This window comes from Chelmon rostratus, chromosome 9, assembly GCF_017976325.1.
Source record: "Chelmon rostratus isolate fCheRos1 chromosome 9, fCheRos1.pri, whole genome shotgun sequence".
Lineage (NCBI taxonomy): Eukaryota > Metazoa > Chordata > Actinopteri > Chaetodontiformes > Chaetodontidae > Chelmon > Chelmon rostratus.
Window position 1 is genome coordinate 10,018,505 of NC_055666.1, and position 24,528 is coordinate 10,043,032.

The 24,528-nt window shown below is 42.4% G+C and overlaps 4 protein-coding genes across 4 annotated transcripts; 2 read left to right on the forward strand and 2 right to left on the reverse strand.

Moving 5' to 3' along the window:
* Nucleotides 1-526: 526 nt before the first annotated feature.
* On the reverse strand, nt 527-2,200 carry LOC121611633 (D(1) dopamine receptor-like). The gene has a single exon (XM_041944271.1). The coding sequence runs from the start codon at nt 2,116-2,118 to the stop codon at nt 1,000-1,002; it is 1,119 nt and encodes a 372-aa protein (XP_041800205.1). The 5' UTR covers nt 2,119-2,200; the 3' UTR covers nt 527-999.
* Nucleotides 2,201-12,301: 10,101 nt separating this feature from the next.
* On the reverse strand, nt 12,302-15,342 carry nek12 (NIMA-related kinase 12). Its single transcript, XM_041944766.1, has 2 exons — nt 14,241-15,342; nt 12,302-12,513 (listed from the first exon to the last, which is right to left on the reverse strand). The coding sequence occupies exons 1-2, from the start codon at nt 15,340-15,342 to the stop codon at nt 12,302-12,304; spliced, it is 1,314 nt and encodes a 437-aa protein (XP_041800700.1).
* A 526-nt stretch (nt 15,343-15,868) lies between these two features.
* On the forward strand, nt 15,869-18,086 carry pin4 (protein (peptidylprolyl cis/trans isomerase) NIMA-interacting, 4 (parvulin)). The gene is made up of 4 exons (XM_041944521.1): nt 15,869-16,007; nt 16,209-16,276; nt 16,798-16,917; nt 17,615-18,086. The coding sequence occupies exons 1-4, from the start codon at nt 15,971-15,973 to the stop codon at nt 17,771-17,773; spliced, it is 384 nt and encodes a 127-aa protein (XP_041800455.1). The 5' UTR covers nt 15,869-15,970; the 3' UTR covers nt 17,774-18,086.
* Nucleotides 18,087-18,538: 452 nt separating this feature from the next.
* On the forward strand, nt 18,539-23,780 carry faf2 (Fas associated factor family member 2). Its single transcript, XM_041944194.1, has 11 exons — nt 18,539-18,607; nt 19,552-19,620; nt 19,771-19,905; nt 20,079-20,155; nt 20,262-20,400; nt 20,528-20,613; nt 21,205-21,296; nt 21,949-22,126; nt 22,523-22,694; nt 22,851-22,994; nt 23,372-23,780. The coding sequence occupies exons 1-11, from the start codon at nt 18,545-18,547 to the stop codon at nt 23,552-23,554; spliced, it is 1,338 nt and encodes a 445-aa protein (XP_041800128.1). The 5' UTR covers nt 18,539-18,544; the 3' UTR covers nt 23,555-23,780.
* The last annotated feature ends 748 nt before the right edge of the window (nt 23,781-24,528 follow it).

Genomic DNA, 24,528 nt, shown 5'->3' on the forward strand with positions numbered 1-24,528 from the left:
TTTTCCTAAAAAGAGGTCATCAGCTGTTGTTAATGAAAAATACAGCACACACAAAGTGATATGAGACACTCATCCATAAAACACTTTCAAGCAGTGCAACAAATAATTTATGAGGTTTCTATTTTATGAGGTGTTTGGTTTAAAGTTATCATGATTCGACATTTGGATGAGATATAAATAACAATTCTGCACCACTATCAGCAACGAGATGTGGCGTGCAGTCTGAAAAGCCGCATTTTCCGTCTTTACTTCCATAAGAAATGACGTAAGATCACATTTTCATAAGTATGCACTTGTCTGAACGGTTAAAACACAACATTAATGGAGGCAAAATCAGATCTGGTTTCATTCTTGCTTTAATATTAAGTCACATTTGGATGGAATTTACCTACATATGCAACTATGTAGAAAGGGGATTTGGTTTGACGCTTTACTGCTGGAACCCTTGCAGAGCACAGGATGTAATGTAATCAGCAACCGTATTTCTGTGTGCTGTCATGTAATTTGTTGTAGTGTGCATGCTGGGTGCTGCGCTGTATTTGGAGGAGCATGTTTTGACAGTGTTTGTGCTTATGTACGTGTGTGTGATGGTATTGAAGAGAGCAGTGTCTGACAGCATTAGGAAGCGTGCTGCCCAGTCATGGGATTATCTATCCCAGGGGCGTGTCAGCGCCGCTGTGCTCACAGCTCCCTGGCACAACAGCGGAGAGTCTTAATCTCAATCCCCCAAATCCCCTCTCCTCTTTCAGGAGTTTCTTCCATTTGAAGACAGTGTAGCGACCACGGTGAGCATGGCGAGCTCGCTCTGACAGTCTTCGCGCAGACGGGCGACTCGCCCGATGCAAACGCGGGTACATGTGGGGTCACCGTATCCTTCAGTCACACTAAGAGTCAGCACAGAGAGCAGCGTCCTCGTTTGAAGCCGATCAGACCGGCCTGTACAGGAACGCTCGGACTCTTAGCATTAAGGATGAGTCAGTGCTGTGAGAGAGTCATGAGTCATTTCTTGTTTAGACTGACTGTCTCTATGTTGTGGCCTCCTGGATACAGTCTGTGGCAGCCCAGCAGGATGGAGAAGGCCTTGCGGAAATCTGCATTGAAGGCATAGATGATGGGGTTGAGGGAGGAATTAGCCCAGCCGAACCACACGAACACGTCAAACGTGGTGGGGCTGATGCAGGGGAAAGCCTCCCCTCCGCTTGACTGCTCGCAGAAGGGCACCATGCAGTTGAGGATGAAGAATGGGAGCCAGCAGCACACAAACACCCCCATGATCACCGACAGCGTCTTCAGCACCTTGGTCTCCCTCTTGAACGTCATTTTGAAAGAGCTCTCCGACTCCGCGATGCTGGAGCCTCCGCCCATGCTGTCGTGCCTGTTCTTGGCGCTTTCGGCCGCTCGCTCCAGCGCAGCGATCCTCCTAATCTGTCTGTGGGCAATGCGATAGATCTGGGTGTAGGTGGCCACCATGATGGCCACAGGGATGTAAAAGCTTATGAGAGAGGTGGAGATGGCGTAGGTCCTGTTCAGGCTCGAGTCGCAGTTCTCTGGGCTGCGGTGAGATGTAGCGTTAAAACGTGGGGAGCCAGAGGACCCAGCGAGAGGGCTGTAAGTTTTAGTTTGGGCCTTGTGCCAGTTGAGCTGCACCGGGATGAAGGAAATTAGCACAGACAGCGTCCAGGCCACACTGATCATCACATAGGCCACTCTGGGTGTCATCTTCCTCTCATAGCGAAAGGGGCTGGAGATGGCCCAGTAGCGGTCCAAGCTTATCACACAGAGGTTCAAAATGGATGCCGTGGAGCACATAATGTCGAAAGCCACCCAGGTGTCACAGAAGGAGCCAAACGGCCAGAACCCGGCGATCTCCGTCACGGCCTTCCACGGCATCACCAGGATGGCGACCAAGAGGTCTGACACGGCCAGCGAGATCACAAAGAAGTTGGTCACTTTGGAGCGCAGATGGCGAAACTTGGTGACCGCGGCACAGACGAGCGTGTTCCCCAGCAAGGTGGTGAGGATGAGCAGCGAGAGGAAACAGCCGGTCAGGACTCGGCTTGACGGAGCCTCGTCCATGAACCCGCCGTCGCCGACCGTCGTGAAGTTCATGAGATCCATCCCGGAACGCGTGTGTGCTGGCGACTGTTGATTTAAGTCATGCTGCAGATCCGTGCTACATTATATCCACCGGATTAGAGTCTTGGAGGCTCCTGTGCTCCAGCCTTGCAGAGAATCTCCATCATTGCATCTTCTGATGAATGATGAAAGCTGAGATGTTTGAGGCACTCCCTCTCTGGGCTGCACATTTGCCTCCTGACTCCGTAAATCAGATTTGACATCATTTGAGCTGCACTGCTGAAGCGGCAGGGGTAACTTAATTCCTCGGTGTAATGACTGTGAGCTCTTATGTCTGCCCAGTCTGCAGGTCCCAAACTGCTGTCATTTTAGGAATCTCTCTGCTTACTAAAGTCACCAGCAGCCCTGTGGATTAAAGAAATGCGTTATATAACATTATTAATTTAGATAACAGGTCTTGTCATAAAAATTGTTAAAATACTTGATATTCCTTTTGCTTTCTTAATGTAAGCTCTGATTATACGTGCTTGTGTATGTCATATATCCGATTATATTGTGTTTTGCCAAAGAAACGATTTCAAGCAGCACTCCACTGGAAGCAACTGTCAGCCTGGATTTTCCCATGAGCGCATTGTATTTATTAAGCCACGAATAATAAAGAGCCACAGCTGCCTGCGTGTAGCCTCCCCAAAACGCTCTTGCACTGTTTTCATCTCAATCATATACTCACCTCTTACTCACAAACGCAGGGATGCGGTCAGCTGTGGCTTCAGTTTACATTTCAAAATAAACGTCCGCAAAAAAAGTTAATCCAAACGGGCGTCCAGTCCCCGCGTCCGACAAAAACATTCGCCAGAGAACAGCCGTCCACGGATAAACACGGCGCATAGTTCCTCGGATGTCACCCAGCCATCACCGCCGGAGCTGCGTCCTCCTGCAGCCTCAGCGCGCGTCTGCGGCCAAATCCCGGAGACTGTGCGCGCACCGGCGCTCTGACGTCCCATTCAAAAGAAAGTGAAGTATGCATGGAAGCATGTGACTGTGGCCCCTCGGCGACCAGTTCCGCCGGAGCACCTAATGTACAGTGCGATACAGCAGGTAACACCTGCCTTATCATGAGTGGCCTCCTGCGCAGAGCTCAGAGGTTTTGGGACATCGTAGTGCCCATTAATCAGGCTGTTACCAGCGGTGCGGTCTCGTCACTTAACCCACTTAAATCTGCACCGCGGTGTAGTTTAATTGAATGAAAATGCGGGTTATAAAACTGAATGAGGACAAAGGCCAAGCACGCAGGGACAGCGTGTCGCTGAGGCCACCTAACGGAGAAAGACAACGGTTGCGTCTGCGGAGGGAAAAGCTGGTCCTCCTGTGCAGGATTTTAATGAATGGCAGAGATTTTGTGAAACATAGATCAGAGACTCACACTCTTCATCCACCCGCGCCAGAGGGTTCATGTGCGGACCAATGTCACCTTCAGCCGCGGGCATCCTTTCTGTCTGCTGCGACCGATGACTCGTTGCCTGCTTGTAAAAATCTTGGCAGTATCAGTCAGCATACTCATGGCTGTTTCATTCAGCTGCGCGCAGGGCATGGTGGGATGCAGAAACAGTCGTGACATGCCAGCTGTCACCTCACACTGATATAAGTTCTTCTGACGGGAGGGAAAGAAACAGCTTTTACCCTTTTCGACAAGCATCACACTCTAAGATGTTTAATAGATTAAATAGGTTAAAGCCACAAGACTGATGTCATAGGCGGGTAGAATGAATCAAGAAGGAATATACGCCATGTGACCCCAACTAATTATGAGGGCTTTGGATCGTCTTTCATTATATCCTGACCTTTTATAGACAAAATCATAACCAGGAAAGCCAATGACAATACAATTCAATGCTTTTCTTAAAATGTGCATTGAGCACCAGTGTGCCAGGTTTGTTTTTTCAGCTCAACTCAAGTGCTGCAGCATTCACAGGTAAGAAGGAGGCAGATGGAGTTACAGTCTGCTGAGAGTCAGTGATTATACACAGGAAACCTTTTTAGGAATAGTTCCCCATGTTGGGAAACACACTTCCATGCCAAGAGTTAGATATGCAGATCAATACCACTTTTCATATGTGATATTTTCTAATATCAAGTAGATAGACATAGCCATGCCATGCTGTTTCCCCATGTTTCCAGTCTTTATTCGAACAGGCTGCTGGCTGTAGCCTTGTATTGAACAGACTAACACAAGAGCGGTATCGATCTCTCATCTCATCTAACTCTCGGCAAGAAAGCAAATAAGCATATTTCCCCAAATGTTGCTCTATTACCTTAACTCAAAACTGACTCTGTCATTTAATCAAATGTTTAACATGTCAGCTAATCAGCATCTGCCTCCCACAAAGATCAGCTGAAATTGGACCAAAAAGCTGTGAATTAGTAAAATTTTAGCGGTCTTTACTCTGTTTAGTATGATCAGGTGTTTCTTGTCATATGTGCTTCATTCTGTCAGGAAAAGGTGCCACGTCCTTCCCTGGTCTTTTTCTGTCATTTAAAGTCTTCAAACTCTTAGTGCTGCCTTGCTGCGGGGACATCAAAGATGCAGCAGCAGCCGGGCAGGGTCGAGAGTTCAAAGGTCAGAGGTGAGACCAGGGTAGACGGGCAAGCAAAGGTGCGTTGTGGGCCTACTTCAGAGCCTCTGTCTGCTCCTGCCTTCATCTCTGCTTCTTTTCTGTGTTCAAAGCTGCAGCTGTGGCTCCTCTAGCTCGTGTCCCATGCAGTTCAAAGGCTCTCATGGCATGCAGAGGCTGCTGCTGCTGCACAAACCGTGGCTAAGAGTTACCCAAACATGCTGTCAGTTTCCTGAATCTTCTAACAATGAATGAGTAATGTGCTCTCTTCTAAGATGTGAATAAGAAGATAAGGCAAACCGCAACTGCAGATTTTTTTCACATAACCTGTCACCTCATGTTCTCATGGACACTGATACGGCTTCACATTCTTTAAGATCTCCGGCGCAGCTTTTCGAGTCATGATGAAACTTTAGTCTGATGTGGGATGACAGGAACCCAGCCACCCATAAAACAGACAAGTGCTGTGATGAAGACAGCTGAGAGAAAAACAGGCTGTTCTAGGAACCAAAATGTTAGAAAACCTCAGCTCTCTCTCTCTTTGTTGCTGCGTGTGTGTGTGTGTGTGTGTGTGTGTGTGCACCTGTGCAGGTGTGAATGCACAGCCATGCATATTTATCAGTCATGCATGTCTGTTCATATGAGGCCATGTGTGTTTTTGAGTGCTGGCATGCAAACATGTCAACTCCTGCTGCTGTCCAGATGGGCAGAACCGATGAGAGAGACATATATTCACTCTAGCTCTCTCTGTGTGTGTCAGCCTGTTTTGTTTCTCTCTTGTTGTAAAGCCACTTCTACCACACCGTCAAACAGCACTTTACACCTCTGGGTCAAGCACAAACGCTCCCTCTCCTTACCCGCCGGGGCATTAAAGCCTGCTAGCATCTCAATGCTTTTCAAGATTGGCTTTTTGCCTCTAAAATGTTTGATTTACAAACACTCGGTAAGAAGAGATTATGAAAGTAGTTAATTTATTTGACGACAGCAGCACAATATTTCTGAACAGAAATAACTTTTTTCACATTGTGAATATTACTTAGTGCCATCCAGTCGGCTGAATACGTCATGTGAGATGCCTGAGGAACTACAAAATAAATAAATAAATAAATTAAAAATAAATAGACAGAAATAATGTCAATAAATACATAAATGCCATTTTAGGAACATTCTGGAAAGTTCTGAACTTTAAAAAACGTCTTATATTATTCAATAAAGGCAATAACTGAAAAAAACAGCAACAATTGAAGCTGCCCTGCTTTAAAGACACAGACTGAATCTTCATCTTTTCTTTGAGGAGTTTAGTGTCCTGAGGAAAGTAGCGTACGGCTTAAAAGGCATCAGACGGTTTCTTGTCTGTGTCATTCGACAATCTTGGTCATTCTGGAAGAGGAACAAAGAGGGTTTGGGATTATGTAACATCATGACGGCCACTACCGATGCAGCACGTAAACAGAAAGAACTAGTATATGTATATAAGCAAGTGTGAAGAAATCACACAGTCGTGTTTTTGCTGCCTTACCTCTTGATGTTCTCCCAGAGCTTCCAGGTTCGCCTCGAGTTTTTGGAGGATGTACCTGCTGTCGTCATGCACCGTCACATTGTTGAGAAGTTGCTTCAGCTCCCTGACAAAGACACCCACGCAGGAAGACTGCGATGGCAAAATGACATGGCCTGGTTAGGCTATTCTAAATAAAAACGCATGTGCCGTCAACTGAGCTGAGCTCAATGTAAGAGGAACAACAACGCTCGGTCTAGATCATCAGCACCATCAGCGTGCTGATGGTGTCAAGATGTGATACTTACCGCGTTTGCATGCATGTCTGTGGAGGGCACACGCACCAGGCCTGGCTGGAGGGACAGAAAGTGTATTGACATATGAGAATTGGATATATTAGGTGGCGTTAACGACTAACAGCCAGTAACAGCAGACACATGAGGTGAAGTGTGATAATACCAATGCGTTATACTTACAGATGTGATACTGACTTTGACTCTGTAGAGCTTGTTGAGGTTCTCCAGTCCTTTTATAATCTCCCCGTTCAGTTTTATGTTTGGCTTAACACTGTAGCAGAGATGCAACAGGACAGCGAGGGCAAGCACACACTTCATCATACTGCAGCACCGTCTCTCTCTCTCTCTTCCTTCACAGCTTCTCGTTGTCTTAAGTGTGAGTCTTGATGTGAATGGTGTCTGCCCATTCTTTTTATACACAGCAAGGAAATGCAAGTCACCGATGTCGTCATAGTGTACACCTACCTGGAAATGCAAATGATTAGCACATTTTTTTGATGTAATGTCATTTGCAAGTCGCGCATTTTTATAAGTTAGTACAAATTAGGCCATGTTAGAAATCAATTATGGCAAAAGATTAAGAAACTATCCTCCAGCAGAAGAGGAGGAGTCATTTAAGCGGCTCTGTTATGAGTAAAAGCTGGCTTCACTGCATTCTGTTGATGATCTTGATGAGATAACCGGACTCTACACGTAACATCTAGTGATGTTGCCTTAAGTGAGCTTCTTTGTTTGTCTCGACATAAAGAAAGCACAATGTTAGAGGAACTGTATGTACAAATGCAAACCAAAAAGGCCTCCAACATTCTGTTATGAGATATTAAACCTGTAAATTAGAATATTTCAAAGGCAATAGCCACCAATACAGGGCGTTTCTCTTGTAGGTTCCACTCTGTTTTTTGTCAACTGGACTAAGTTTGGCGTAATTTCTTTTAAACAGGATGTAGGTGATCTGTCTGCTGACATCACTCTTTATCAACAACTTGTCAGTGACTTCATTAGTGACATTATTTGCCTTTCCAATCTCTACATTTAGGGAAATACTGTGAGGCCTTACTGCAAATATTATTTGCTGTCACCTTATTGTGGCAACCTGTACAACATCGTAAAGATAACATCATTTCAGTAACCAGTAAAAAGTATTCCTGTCCTCTGCTACAACCATGAACACGATCAGGAGGCGCATATAGCGTGTTCTTAGAGTATAAGGAAGTACGTTTTTGAAGGGTAAAAAAAAACAAAACTGAGGCTGGGCAACCCTTCTCCTTTTTTTCTGTGGTTTCTTCAGTTTCTGTGGTCAGAAAATATAGTTAGCAATTATAGTTCTGGCTACGGTGTAATTATTAACTGTGGGTGACTTCATAGTTTCTGTGATGCCTTCCCCGCATCAAGTGGCTCAGTAACGCTGATGTCTTGTGTTAGTATGTCAGTGGTAATTTTATATCAGACTGACTAAATGGTTGTGGGAGGCATGTGGGGAGGTCCCCCACGCAGACTGCTACCACTAATTGCATGTCGTATAGTTTACTTTTCACTCGGAAACTTCTACGAGACTGAAAACATGTTACATGTCTGATCATTTTTATTCAAATGAAATTATGTGATAAGGTGAATTGATTTTTTTTAATGCGCAGCGTGCATCAACGCTTCCTGTAAGCATGTCTAGTGTTAGTAGATGTGTTTGTGTGAGTATTATATATATTTGCACATCATTTGTACTGTCACAGGATAAGCAGTGCTGGAGATCCAGAAGAAGACATTAATCTGTTGACAACAGCCAATAGTGCAGTCCTGCCCTTCTGTCCTCACTGATGGCAGATGAGTGGGAAGGATGGAGGCTTGCCAGAGTCTCCAGCGGTGTGGTTTCACTCGTGCTCTGATGATCTGGGATAGAATAAGCAGAGTCAATGCTCATACATGGTGTCGCACATCCCTGTAATGATTTACTTTTTTTTTTTAGCCGCTCTAGCCGGCTGGCTCTAAAAGCCAGCAGCTGTTGATGGATTGTTAGGAAATTTAGTACAGATGCTCATAGCCCCCTCAGGCTGAGTTGGAGCAACCTTGGTGATCCTTTAATTTTTCAGCTAGCAACAGCATCAAGTCTAATTTCTTGTTTGACCAGTGCTTAAACTAAATAATTACAAAAGTAATGATTTGCCACCACTGAGTCACACGCATACGCAGGAATAATTTCTCTAAGTGAGGTGTCTGTAATCGCTCAACATAGACTAATGTGAACACAGTGACTGATCTACTGTTATTTTATGGCCAGCTGCATTCTTTTTCTTCTCTCTGGTACTATTTGTTGCCACCATGTCTTCCACGCAGGTATCACAATGCTGCACATGATCCTCATTAACTTTAACTCTTCTCACTCTAAATGATTTGTCACTGACAGATGACACCAACTCCTCAAGAAAAATTCCACGGTTTACCTGGAGAAATGGCTAATAGTGTCAGGTGGTGTTTATTCACTTCCTGCAAGTTGACCAAATCAGATAAGGTGATGTCTGAAAGTCCAAATCCTGTCAGCTGAAGGAAGTATATAAAATGAGAACTATTTTCTTGTGCAATTTTGGGAAACTCACTCACTCATACAGAGAGTACAGTTTCATTCAAACTACTGTGAATTGACCACAGTTTGGTCTTTCCTAGTGTTAGTATATAATTTTTTTTTTGTTTCATAAATACATGTATACAACCCTGGATTGGAGAATGATAACTAAATGAACCTTGATAATCTTTTCATACCTATGTACTGTATATAAATAGGAAGAGCAGTTTGACTTGAGAAATTAAAATCCATCACAGAGTTTCTAAAAAATATACTAAATAATCTACTACATACACATTATTTAATGCTTTGTATATTTTTAGGTCTTGTGGAGCCACAATTTAATGACTCATACAGTCTAAACTCAGGGGATGTGGTTGCAGTGTTTGCAGCTGTCATCATGGAAGCTATTGTGGCACTTTTGTCTAACACCATCAGTGGATGCAGAGTCAAATGAGTGTGTGGGTAACAATTTGAGGGGAACTTAGGGGAACAACGGTGTTCTTCTGCACACAGCAGGGGAATCTTTGCACAGAGGGAAAGTAGCTGCGGTTATAAATCCCGAGGTCCACAAATTATTCTGAACTCAAATACGTAGATTTAAGTGCTGTTTGCTTTAACAAGTGCTGATTCGAGGGTTAGCCCACTAACAGACCTGGTAAAGCTTGGAGCAACCTGCTCAAAACTATCGGCATTAAATGAATTGTGAACAACGATTCCTGAAACGCCGCCTGTCCTACGGTAATCTGCCGACTCTGCAGTAAGGAATACTAAGAGCCACATCACACAGAGGCTCTTTTCCAGGGATCCCTTGACCTCTTGGTCCTCCTCCATGATCCATTCATGGTGATGGCTGTGGACACACATTAATGACTGACCTACTTACTCTGACCAGCGACCTCAGCATCACACACTGATCGCTGATGATGTACAGTGTAGAGTTTATGCCTGAGACAGAGAGAGAGGCCTTTGATGTGTAAAGTAGCTCATGGAAAAAAAGTGCGTGTCTGGTCTCTCAGACTGAAGCCTGTGTGTTGTGCTGCTAGTAAATATAATGCGAGTGGGTGAACCTGAGACTGCTGACTACAAGTGCGGAAAACCTTTGGCCAACTCATGACAGATTGTGTGTTGATAAAATCTGAATCTCACATTTCCGTTGAGAAAACAGCACATTCAAGTCTTAACAAGTCCCCATCATAACTGGATTTTAAAGAAATGTACCTGAAAGTGTAGGAAAGTAAATGTGTCGATGTTAAAACGCCTTTAACGCCTGCTTCACACGTTAGCTGTCTGCCGTGTCACTAAGTGCATGCAGTTTATTTGCCGGCAAAGTGTGTATATGTGATAGATTGAATTAGTACACTAGACATAGGTGATGAGATTCAACGGGCTGTCCTTTTAGAGGCAATGGGAGGCAGAAGCTGCATGGGGTTTCCTCTGCCGGCTTGTTATTTTTAATGTCAGAATTGTAATGTCATCACACTGGTTTATAGAAAAGCTCAAAACCTGCGTTCAAACTGTTATGCATTACTTAAAGCTTGTGTGTTTGTTCAGTTTAACTCCTGGTAACGTTTGTTTCACGAGTGAAAGTCACAGTAACTAAACTGTTTGCCTTTGAACAGGAGACAATAAACTCAGGAAAATGTTTTGACTGTTCAGAAAAAAAAAAAAACGGTAGCCTGGAAAGAAGGCAGAATATTAATTACATTTCTGTAATTTACCCAGGTTGTTTCTCTGAGTCAACAGGTAGCTCCAGTCAAAACAAATGAAACAAAGAAACCTGAATGGAAACATACTGAATTCTTATGCCTCTATACAGGGCAGGGTTTCAGAACTATGCTCTCGAGAGCACTGAAGCTGTTTTGGTTCTGCTCATGCTGAAGCAACACCTTAAAAAGACACTTTATGCTGGTTCTTAACTCTCATTTGGATTTGTGCATAACTGGTTTGTAGCATTCGCCTACAGGGAGAGAGGAGATCAACGGAGACAGTCGACCTGTGGTTCTAAGCTGTGCAGCCCAGGCCTCTTTGGCTGAGTTTTGTTAGCATACGAAGCATATGTGTGTATAGCATGCTAACCTGCTAGCGAAAGTCATTTCAGGTCATTCCAGTGAGCAAAGACTGCTAACCCCCAGCTGCTCAGTGGGCAGCAGGTCTGGATGTACTGGGCAGCTTTTGAGCATGATTGTGTTCTTGCAACGTTTAGAGAAGAAAATCTTAAAATGACCATTGTCCAACTATTTTGCTATTTGATATTACTATTTTCATTTAGCCATCAAATATAATCAAAATATAGATTTCCATCCAAACTGTAGTTGTAGTAGCAGCTCAGGTCAGTCGTCATGTGCTTATGTTTGCAGTGCAAACAAACGCTACATTATTTATGAATACATTAAAAGGCTCAATGGCAAAATCAGACAACTTGCATTTTCAAGCCTTGAATGAAATGATCAAAAACAGCACAGTGTCCACAATCCACAAAATAAACACAGACCGGTAGCAGGACAGAAAAATAAGAATATTTCATATTTATTTTATTTTGTTCATTTTGGACAAACCTTTGTTGTTGTAGGTAGGTGTGCTTCTGGTTTAAAGTCCTTTTTTTTATTTGTATTTCAGCTTCTAGATATGTCTTTCGCTTGGTTTTATCTTCATTTTACGTGTCACACGGGGTGTTATCATAACATCTTTGTGGCATCTTTGTGGCACGCTTCACTGACAACATACTATGAAGGCATAGCTGAGTGAGCGTTTATCTGATTTTGAGTTTAATTTCAATAATCACATGACAAAAACTGTAAAGGAAAAGGTTGAGATACAATTTGGAGCACTGGGGCTGGTAATAGAAAAGAAGAAAGTCATGAGTCCCTATTAAACACTGCGGTCTTTACCATAGGAAAGAAATCTCAGAGTGATTCTAGATAACTGTGCTCGTGCTGAATATAAAATGTACTAAAGGAGATTTCTGTTTCATAAAATTATCCAATCATTTATGCTGTATTTATCATTACCACCTCCTCCGTCATCTCCTTATGACCCTCATCAGAAACCTCAATCAGGAATGTTCTCATCACTAAAGCACTGAGCAGGACTTCATTCATTCCCTCTAGCCCCACCAAGTGTTTTGAACATCATCTAGCAGTGTCTCTTGGTGTGTATTGCAAGACAGGCTCCAAATGTTCAGTTGCATAAAACACTTAACAAACAAGGCACTTAAGAGATTTTTCACTGCTCAGCAGCTTGTACAGTCTATTCCACACTTCTGTTTCTAGCCCTTCTCCTTCAGTGCTTTCAGGGTGACGGTCAGTCCTCCGGCATCACACAGCTGAAACTCCTCCTCCAGCGGGTCGTCATGTGGCTGCTGAGGAGCCGCAGCGTGGACCAAGGCTGCTTCGTCCTCATATTCGTCTTCCAGCTCAGCCTCCTCGAAGTCATCTGGGTACTCAACCTGTCCTGACGCATCAGGAGCCTCTGGGAGCGCTGTGAGACAGAGAGAGTCTGCTGAGGCACAAGAGAAAACATTTCTGTCTGGATTGATTCGATCATCATAAAACAACTCACAACTCACAACCACAACAAAAGATTCTGTCAGGAGTCTGTTCTTTTCTCAATTAACTGATTAATCATGCAGTGTATAAAATGTCAGAAAATACTGAAAAATGGCCGTCAGTTTCCTGGAATCCAAGGTGGCCCCTTGAAAATGCTCGACGAACAGTCCAAGCATCACAGTCCGTTTATCAACATCACTGACCTGAAATGATCTTTGAGATTTATATATATCACTGAAAACAGATTTAAATTTAATGTGATCCAATCAAACACTCAATGTGTGGCACATTTTTGGGTTTTACTTCAGTGTCACCATTTGATGCTACTTTATATTTCGACTCCAGAACATGTCAGAGACCAATGTTGTATTTTTCACTGCGCTGCATTAATCAAACAGCTATAGTTACTAGTTACTTCTTTAAATTAAAAACATGGGATGCATTTGAAATTCCAAACTTTTTTGTCTTGTGACCTCTACAAAAACGGAGGAAGTATTCAGACCCTTTACTCAAGTAAAAGTACTCATACCACATCATAACAACACTCCATTACAAGTCAAAGTCCTGCGTTGAAAACCTGACCTCAGTAAAAGAATGTAAGTAAAATCTGGAACATGTACTTAAAGTATCAAAAGTATCAAAAGTACTGAATATGTAAAAATGTTGCCTGTGACTGTTTCGCTATCACATCATTAGATTATCATTACGCAGCATTTTACTGCTCTAGTTGGTGGATGTGGAGCTGATTGTAGCTGTTTTGTACAGGACTGCCACTAATAATTATTTTCATTATGGATTTGCCTCCTGATTAATATCCTGATTTGGTTTGTAAAAAGTTAATCTTGAAATTATTCAACATAAATTCTAATTATTCAAATAATTACAAGAAAAGTAAAAGTGTGAAATGCTTCAGTATGAAAAATGACCTCAACTAAACTAGATGCTATTCATTTTCTGTCAATCAACTAATGGTTTCAGCTATACAGATTCAGTACAGAAGTTTAATTCAGAGCAAAACATCAGATCAAATGTTTTGTATGTAAAAATCTTCATTTGTAAAGTAACTAATAACTAAAGCAGTCAGATAACTGGAATGCAGTAAAAAGTACAATATTTCCCCCTGAAGCATAAATGCAAGTCAAGTTCAAGTACCCCAAATTTGCACTTAAGCTCAGTAAATAAATACATTTACTTTGTTACATTCAACTACTGCAAAAAAGCAGCGTCTGCTTGGAGTCTGTTGTCATGTTTCAGATATCAGCCAGTGATTTCCCTCGAAACCTCTCTGATGGTTTCACTTGAAGTTCTTCTATGCTGAAAGAGGTCCAATTATCCAAATTTCAACAAAGATTAGAATCTGAATACAGATTTGTGTAGTGGAACTTCTTTCTTTCCTATCAATCATGTCCAGACCCTTCAGATTTATCCTGTGACCCATGGGAGGGGGTGGACTCCCAGGTTGAGACCCGCTGGAACACTAGCTCCATCTCGACCAGCTACACCAGTAGAATTATACTTCTGCACTGATGCATGAGTACTGTTGGCACTTTAAGTGCATTTTACTGGCAAAACTTCTATACTTTTACTTAAGTAAAGCACCTGACTGCTTCTTTGGTCACTGATAAGACGTTTCCCTTTACATTTCCACCTCTACATTACCATCAGGCTCAGCAGAGTCACTCCTCGTCATGGACCCAGAGTGGTCTGTGTTTTCTTCAAGAGAGGACACACTTTCATCTTCATCAAAGTCTTCAGGATAGTCGCAGTAGGTTTGTCCTCCAGCGCACAAAGCGTCATGGTCTTCCTCCTCCACATCACTGGAAGTGACCTCTGTATCTTCTTCTCTCTCCTCCCATGAGTGGGACTGACTGAGAACGTCTGTGATCTTCTCTCTCATATTAAAGCTCTCCCCTCTAGGATCAGTCACAGCAACACCATCAGTGTCTGTGTGTGCGAGGGACTCCAGGTGGTCTCGCACACAGCCACTGCTGAGTATGCAGGCAGCACTTGGCCTGTTTTCGGGGTTGAGGCAGAGCATCCTGTGAATCAAAGAGCAGATGTCGTCAGAGTACACGTTATCCACAGGCTCATACTCTCCTTTGGTGATCTTGTAGAACAGGCTCAGGAGGTTTGTGGCTGCAAACGGAGGTCTGAGAGCGCACACCTCGTACAGCAGACAGCCTAAAGCCCAGATGTCAGACTTGGAGCTGTATGGGACGTCCTGGCAAAGCTCAGGACTGAGGTAGCTGGGTGTCCCCACACATGTGGAGGCCATATCAGCTGTGTTGGTCATCACTCTGGATATCCCAAAGTCCCCTAACTTCACCATGCCTCGCTTTGATAGCAGCACATTGGAGGTTTTGATGTCCCTGTGTAGTATCTTAGAGGCATGTATGTAATTCACAGCCGTAGCGACCTGCACAAACCACCCCATCACTGTAACCTCTGTGAAAAACTGCTTTGGTTTCCTCTCTTTCACTTTGTCATCTAATGTCCCACCGTCACAGTAGTTCATCACAATGTAAATGAATCCATCATCAGGGTGCACGAAGGCGTCGCTGCATGTCACAACGTGAGGGTGCTGCAGCCTCCTGATGATGTCAGCCTCCTGCAGAATCGCCTTCTGTGTTTTTGCTGTCCTTGAGTCCATGACTTTGATCCGCTTCACCGCGTGCAGGCTGCTGCGCTCCACATGCCTCATCAGGAACACGTCTGCTGCTCCTCCACTGCCCAGGCACAAAACCCGCTCGTACTTATCCATGTTCTGCGCGGAGCCCGCGGAAGGTCTGTTTTAAACGAGAAAGAACGGCGTCGAGGTGAGGGGCGCTTCACCACAACACAGCTGTCGACACAAGTCACTGGTCGTTTGTGTGCAGTCGCGTTGCCACGGTAACAGCCTCGCTTTGACGCCGTGAGTCTAGATAGGAGGATACTTTCACGCGATCAGATTCCAGCGCCAAAGAGGCTAAATAAATAACACGTGCTGGGTAAATAAAACAAAAAATAGATGTATTTTAATGACATGAAAAGGATAGTAAAAGCCTAGAATATGTGTCGGTATAGGCCAATATACACCTTGGATTGTTCAAGAAATAATACAATATTTATATAAGAAAAGTAAGGGCCCATGTTTATTTAATATATTTAAATGAATGTACATAAGTAGTAGCAGTATGGCTGTATCATTTGAAACTGCACCTTCCGGTTTAGTACACTGGGTGGCGATGTGAGCACAAAGTGGCTGTAATCTGCCGATAACTAGCTAAAGAAGACACACGGACTGTCGGCGCAAGTTATTGCGCATGTCAGTGACAACATAGCGTAAGCGTACGCTATTGTACATTTTGTCTTCTTAATATTGCTTGAATTTCATTACACGTTCATCAAAAATGCCACCAAAGGGAAAGGGTGGCAAGGGTGGTAAAGGTAAGTGGTCCATTGTTTATCTGGTGTGATTTAAGTGTCATAAACTGTTATCTGAAAGTCCGCCACATTTACTAGCCTGTAGCATACAACGGCTGTCACACAGAAATCAGTGTGCGGATGTTCTTCTCTAGATTTCACTTTATACACAGTGCTGTTCTTTGTTGCGGTGTTTCGTTGGTTCAACGTGTTGTCATGGTGCAGGAGCTGCTTCAGGAAGTACAGACGCTGACAAGAAGGAAAAAGCACCAAAGGGAGGCACTGCTGTAAAGGTAACTTAATTACGTTCTTTATCTAAAGCTGCACTGCAAAAGTCCAATGTGACATAACAGGGGAACTTCACCGAGCGATGAGTACTGCCACAAAAAGCTATGTGGTTATTTTTGCACTGGGGCATCATCTTTCCAGCTTTGTCTCTAGATGTCTTTTTCTTTTTGGTGGTCTGGTGAACATGATATGTCAACTGTTAATTATGGGAACAAGTTAGTAAAGCCAGAGCTATAGTTTGTTGTCATGAGAATATTTCGAGCATCCTGCTTTATCACTATTACTGGAAAAATAAGCAATTATGTCTTCTTAAGAATTAGCTTTTGGCCACAGAGAAGAGGAAAAGCCAGAAAGCATTGAAGAGTTAGACGATTCTGTGATATCCATCATAACCTGTATGCATGATCTGCTGTTGGGATGCTTTTTCTGTGTTTGCAAAGCATGATGTCTACAGTGAATTTTAAGTTGCATTAAAACTGTTGTTCATTCGTGGAAGTGTAACTGTGCTCTTATGGTGTTTCCCCAGGTTCGGCATATCCTCTGTGAAAAACATGGAAAATGCATGGAGGCAATGGAGAAACTGAAGGCTGGAGTCCGCTTCAGTGAAGTAGCAACACAGTACAGTGAAGACAAAGCCAGACAAGGAGTAAGAACATGCAGTCATAATTATTTGCTCGGTTTTGGTGTCCTTTTTTTTTTTTTTTACTGATTGTGTTGATATTGATGGTAAAACTCTAACTACATTCGTCCTCTGTATTTGCCTTTAGTCATAAATAATAGAAATTTTATTTTTATCTTACTGCATCCTGAAATGTGACGATACACGTCGGTGATGAGAAATAATGACGTACAGGCCCAAACCTCATTGTAAGTCTTCATGGTGGTGAATTCCAGACCAACAACTAGTCATTCTCTACTGACCCATTACTCACAGAAATTTGGCCAGGCACATGTGCTTTTTATAACCATTTCTGTATATTTTCTCCCACTTATTCACACCTGCACCGCACCAGAACACCTACATTGGTATACTCTCAGCTACTGGGAAACTCCAGTGGTGACAAGGCTGTTGCTCAGGGATACGGCATAAATATTTGAGTTGCTGGAATCATTACAGTGCAATAAAGCTTTTACCTCACAATTGTATCTGTGACCTAATTAGGCCTGACAACTGAAGCCATACGTGTTTCAAGTTCCTGCATTGCTCACAGTTTCTATTTTTAGTACAGTGGAACCTTTGAAAGTTTTGCTTTTGTTGATCATGTTCGCTCGCTTTTGTCCTGGCTTGGCACACACATTAGGTGCATATTATGTTTTCTTCATGACTGTTGTATTCCTGGCAGGGTGATCTGGGGTGGATGACACGTGGCTCCATGGTTGGACCCTTTCAGGATGCAGCATTTGCTCTACCTGTCAGTTCCATGGATAGGCCTGTCTACACAGACCCTCCTGTCAAGACAAAGTTTGGGTACCACATCATCATGGTAGAGGGGAAAAAGTGATGTCGGACAGCTCAACCCTTGAAATTTGGACATACAAATTCTATAGTGTTCTTTTCTATTGGAACTGATTGTTTTATGATCTGTTTCAGTGCAGCGGTTGCTTTATGTCTCATGAAATGTTTAAGAATGATCCTTATGTGTCTGCTTTGTCTTTGGTTAAATGCATACTCACATACATACTTCAATAATTCAATCTGGGGGGAATGTTCTTGTAAGTTTACCTTTTACATAGTTCACTCGTTTCTTTTTTTCAGATTGATAACTTTTCTGGAAAGCAAACTACAAATGGCCAAATAAATACATTTTCACTCAAGTAATACAAAATGTGTAAGTTTTTGTTTGTGAGTGTATGAGAGGGTGACAGAAGTGTTGGCCTCACTCCAAAAACCTTCCACTTTAAAAGTCTTTCAGAAAGCAAGGCGTTTCTGTCATTCTGTATTCTGGAGATAAGTGACATTTAGCTGTTATAAAAAAGAAAGGACAATTTTTCAATTATAGTTCAATAATGTGAGATAAAACACCAATAATATGACCAAAACTGACATTTCCCCCCCCCCCCAAAAAAAGTTTTTACATACAGTTACTGAGCATGGGCTTGAGTAACAAAAATCAATTAGATAGATCTTTAGTTTTTTGGGTATAATAACCCCGGCGCTGAGATCCTTCCAGAGCGCTAGGCGGCAGTAGCCCGCAGAGGTTATGACGGCACAGTCAACATCAGGAAAAGACGGTTGACGTTGTTACGCCTTGCTAGATGATTGGCGAGGTAAGATGGCGGCGCCAGAGGAGCCAGAATTATCTCAGGCGCAGACCGAAAAACTCCTTCAATTTCAGGTAGACAGCCTAAATTCTACACTAACACGTGTCCGTTTGGAACCTCATATAGTAATACGTTATCGTTGGTAACGAATCCCCGTAAATAGTTGGAACAGTACGTCTTTAAACGCTTTTTGCACAGTCAACTTGGATAACGTTACCCACAGCCCCCTAACGTTAGCCGTCAACTTGAGTCAGAGCTAACGTTAGCAAAGCTAGCTAACATTAGCTAAGCTAGCTAACAAGTTAGCAGACTTTAAGGGCCATGGGTGGACTTAAATAGCTTAACGTTTGTTATACTTTACTTAAAGACATATACCCAATCCAGTTGTTCATCAGCATCATACATGTCGCGTTTTCAATGTAATTTCTGACTTTATGATAACGCCAACTTGGCTAACGTTGTGTTTTCAGTGACGCTCCCTACTGAACACTTGCTGAGTTAACATTAGCACAGCAGTCATGAGCGAGCTGTCACTAAAGTTTCCTCAGCGATACAGCTGTTTTTAGCTATAATACACTAAACTGTTGGATTTATGACAATAAGAGTGCTGGCATTTTCCTCTCCCAATCAATCTATAGGCTGCTCTGTCGTTCTTAGTCTGCAATGGGAAAGATAGCCGTTAAAAATTACTTGATATTTTGGAGAGCTGTTAACGTTAGCTAACCTTTAACGTCATCCTGCTTGTGTTCGATTAAACGTTTTTTTCCTCTGTGCATGTTGACGATAAGTTAAGGTAGCTACCTGATTTAATGTTTGTTGATGACATACTCTAATAAATCTATTCTGTTTGGCAGCCGAGCAAATATATTTTTTGTTTCGGTTTCTGGCTAACTTTTATGAATAATTGACATAGCAAATCAGTAGCATGTAAGCTACTGAAAGAAGACCTGATTATATGCAAACCTGCTTTTCTGAGCGTTTTGAAACCTTAGGCTGACTTTCTTTTCATGTCTAACAGGACCTAACTGGTTTGGAATCAATGGACCAATGCCGTCGAACATTAGAGCAACATAATTGGAACATAGAGGTAAATGGCAAGAAGATGGATTTTCATGTATCTGTTTCCACTTTTATTCCTATACACCTTCTCAGAACTGTATCGCCTTGCTCTTATTTATCTGTCTTTCTTTTCTTTTGGTTCATTGAAGTACAATGGTCTTAAATGTATGTGTTTCAGGCTGCAGTACAAGACAGACTTAATGAGCAGGAAGGAGTGCCCAGTGTGTTTAACCCTCCACCATCCAGACCATTGCAGGTCAACACAGCAGACCATAGAGTATATAGTTACATTGTCTCAAGGCCACAACCCAGGGTAGGTCTGCATGCTCTCTTAATGTTTGTGATTTGGGGTGTAATCTGGGCATTGCTGTGAAATATGTCAGTTGACCACTCAAAATAAGACAATGGGTTTCTCTTCAAGTATTCTGTCATGCTGTTGCTTGTTGCTGTTTAAATTGTAACAGATGCATTGATTCTTCTTTTCAGGGATTACTAGGATGGAGTTACTACTTGATAATGCTACCTTTCAGATTTACATATTACACACTTCTGGACATATTCAGGTAATTTAGGCACAGTCATTTAAACTTGCAATTCCCAAAGGGTGAGCTTGTGGCTGCAGGAAAGTAATTGATCTCGACAATGTTTTCTTTTCTTTTTTTCATCAAGGTTTGCCCTGAGGTTCATCAGGCCAGATCCTCGTGGACGTGTGACAGACCCTGTTGGAGATGTTGTGTCTTTCATTCACAGTTTTGAGGAGAAGTATGGCCGGTCACATCCTGTTTTTTACCAGGGAACATACAGCCAGGTGAGTTCAGAGATGTGGAGTGCCAGTGACCAGTAAAAAAAAGACACATTTTTATACTCTTAGGTTAATTTCAGTCGGTGAACAAGGTAAAATTGTAATATGTATGCACCACTTTTATTTTATACAGGCACTGAATGATGCCAAACGGGAGCTCCGCTACTTATTAGTGTACCTTCATGGGGAGGATCATCAAGACACTGACGAGTTTTGCCGGTATAGTACCTAATATCTTAACTACGTACAGTGACAGCCATCAGAATTTGTTACATAGAGCCCTGTTGTTGCTCTTTGTCGCACAGTTGCTTGAGTTTGTTTTACTCAAGGCGCAGTCTGGCTGATGTTTGCCACTTGTTATAAGGCACAGAAGCTCTTCTACCCTATTTCTGTAAAAGTTCGGACACTTTGTAAAACAGAATTTAATGATTCACTCATCCTTTTTGACATTTACTCAATTGAAAACAGTAAAAAGACAATATATTTAATGTTTTACCTCATCAGCTTCATTGATTTTTGCAAATATCTGCTGATTCTGAATTTGATGCAGCAACATGTTTCAAACAAGTTTGGACAGGAGCAACAAAAGACTGGAAAAGTTGAGGAATGCTCCAAAAACACCTGTTTGGTGATGATTGCATTCTGTTTTACTTCATGTTTTACACAGCTTTCTAACTTACTTGGAAACAGTGTTATAATTTAATATTAGTATGTTCATATATAAACTCTGAAGTACTGTTTTATATCCATGCGCACATGAAAAAGGTTCCCTGTTAAATTGATTTGTGCTACTGATCTGTCACTTCCCAGCTCCACGTTATGTACAGAAGAGGTCGTAACCTTCCTCAACACACGAATGCTCTTTTGGGCATGCTCGACCAGCAAGCCTGAGGGCTACAGAGGTATGCAAATTAATATTTAACCCACCATTTGTTGTCAGTAAGGTCTTAATGTATCATGGAACATGGGTTGCTTACACATGTAAGCATGCTTCATATGTCCATGTCCTGTATGAAAGAGTTATGAGACAAACTGAAACTGGAGGGTTTGAAAGTGGACTAAGTGCCCCTCCTTATCTTGTCCTCATGAAAGACAATAGAACAAAGGTGAACACCTGATTGTCCCTCATTGTGTTCATGTTCCGAGGTTTTGACTTCTCCATTTCGACTTCTGTCACCACAATAATACAAGGAACTTGAAAGATATTTGTGTTGTGACATCTAGTTCTATGGATTTTCTGTAGTAACTGTGACATTGTGTCTGGACAGAAATGCATGTTGAGTTTCTCTGTAGTTTTATGATGCTTTGAATGCCACAACAATTCAATTCACCTCTACCTTGTTGGGGTGGCAATTGAAGTCCAGTAGAGAGCTCTATGGCCTACATAAAATATAACTATCTGCATTCTAGCTACCACAGGGGCTAAGAGAGATATAGTTTGTTGTTTGTGTGTATTTTTGTTTGTATGTGTTTAGATGGGTTGACCATTTAATTGATTATGTAAAATGTGTGGTAGCAGCAATTTCGACTGTTAAGTATTTGGGTGTATTTCAGTGTCCCAAGCATTGCGGGAGAACACCTACCCATTCCTGGCCATGATAATGCTGAAGGACCGCAGGATGACGGTGGTGGGCAGGCTCGAGGGTCTCATTCAGTCAGAGGACCTCATCAATCAGCTTACCTTCATCATGGATGCTAACCAAACACATCTGATGTCAGAGCGCCTTGAACGGTACTGGAAATCAACACGTTCACACTAGATTGCTGGATGTGAGACATCGCACGCCCATTTACATTGGTGAAGACTGGAGGTTACATGTTAGGATGGTTTTGAGATTAGGATTGAAGCTCAAATTTTGACACCTGATGATCCAGCAGTTCAGTTCATTTTCTGCTCATAGTTACAGTCCAAAACATGTGAGACATGATATTTCACGCTAACTTTAAACAAACCTTACAGACATATCACTGGTTTTCAGTTGTGAAGCTTTACTTGTGCTTCATGTTCTATGTAAACTCAAAATAAATTGTGAATAAAATCTAGCCTCACTAATCAGGTTACTTTATGTGACTGCTATTATACCACAAAGTTTCATCGTTAATAAATACAGACAAATGTTTGTTTCAGGGAGGAGAGGAACCAGACCCAAGTGCTAAGGCAGCAGCAGGATGAGGCCTATCTGGCCTCCCTCCGTGCTGACCAGGAGAAGGACCGCAAGAAAAGGGAGGAGGAAGAGCAGCTAAGGCAAGAGGAGGAGAAGGTCCGGCAGACTGCTCTTGCCGAGGAGCGGAGACGACGAGTGAGTCTTAATTTCCATTACATTTATGTTGTTCATGGCAGTCTACATGTGGAGACCCTAAGTAACGATTTGTTTAAATGAGACAGTCTTCTCCTTACATAAACAAAATCCTTGCTTTTTTCATTCAAGTTGTCAAATTTTTTTGTGTGACTCCAGACACTCGAAGAGGAGAAGGAGAGGAAGTCTGAATGTCTTCCCCCAGAGCCACCTGCAGATGATCCAGAAAGTGTCAAAATAGTGTTTAAGCTGCCCAACGATACACGAGTAGAGAGACGATTCCTCTTTGGGCAATCTCTGACGGTGAGTACCACTGTTATCAAGACTCCATGTACTATTGTGTGTTTTTAGCATTATGCTGCTACGGTTTAAATCGCCTGAGCTGGAATGAGCTAGAAACACAAAACTCAGGCCAGTAACTGGATATGATGTCTAAGTGCTCCCCAAGAAATATGAGCCCAGTTGCCCAGGTTTTCCCCAGTTTTGCCCAAGCATTCTTTGTGTTGATGTAACAAGTGTGTGATTGGGCTCACTCCCCCTCCCCAGATATTGTATCTCAATCTGTCTCAATGAGTTAAAACATCAAAAATTGAATTATTTATAAGGCACATCTCTATATTTGCCAAACATTACCACTTAAGGTTATTTGCCAATTCACTTGATTGTTTCTTCTTTCACAGGTAATATACGACTTCCTTTTCTCTCTGAAAGAATCCCCAGAGAAGTTTCAGATAGTAACAAACTTCCCTCGCCGAGTCCTGCCCTGCCTTCCAACTGAAGAGCAGCCCAACCCTCCCACACTGAAAGAGGCGGGACTCAGCCGCTCCGAGGTCCTTTTTGTTCAAGACCTTACGGACGATTAATAGATGACATACCTCCACAACATGGAAACACATTTTCCTACAATGCCCACCCACTCCTTTTTCTTCTTTTGTTAAATGGCCATTTTGCCCAAGGGATCATTGCGATAAAATGCTAACCTGGAAAAAATTTACTACCCTGCATCCAGTCCTTGTTTGGTTGTGTTTACGGGGTTCCCAATAGCCTGGAAAGTCTTGAATTTTATCAAATAAATATTTCTTGAAGTCCTTCCTTGAACTCATCTTTGCATCTGTGTGGACAAAGAAGTTTGTTTTCCATTGTCTGTACTAGCTACCAGTTCATTATTGTCCTTTCTCACCAGTAAGTGTTGCCACAAAGGATTAATCATCTACTGAAATGTACTGAAATGGTAGAATAGCTTTGTGCAAAGCCAGAACTATATCCCAGTGAAGTTCATGTCTGGGCAACTGAGGAAGGCAGGTTGTATTAATACCTACTGATACACAGAGGATGCAGCATGGAGAAGTATTGGTTTCTATGACTGTGACTGCCTTTGCAATTTTTACATTTTTTTTTTCTTTTTGTCAAAGACTCAATGTTTGATCCATGTGTCCTAATTCAACTTCCTTTTGCCCCTAAGTCTGCACATGCTTCCCTCCCAATGACAGACAAGTACAGAACTGGTCTAAGTGTCTAAATTGGGTTTGGTACTGCTGTGATGGTTAATCTATGTGGTGTGGACAGCACATGTACTACTTCAGGGAGCAGGTTGGTGGATTTGGACATAGGAGTTGTGGGAACCCTGTTTTAAATGAGCCATGACCTGTACATAAGTTAGATATTTAAAAAAAAACCCAAATTTACCTTTTTTTTTTTTGACTCATCTGTGTCATAAAATGACCAAATGCAGGTTGTTACTATGTAAAGCAGACTGCCTCAAGCTCATTTAAAAATACAATATTTAACAGAGGCCACAGCTTTTACATGTGGCTTTATCTAGTATAGTTCAAGTCTG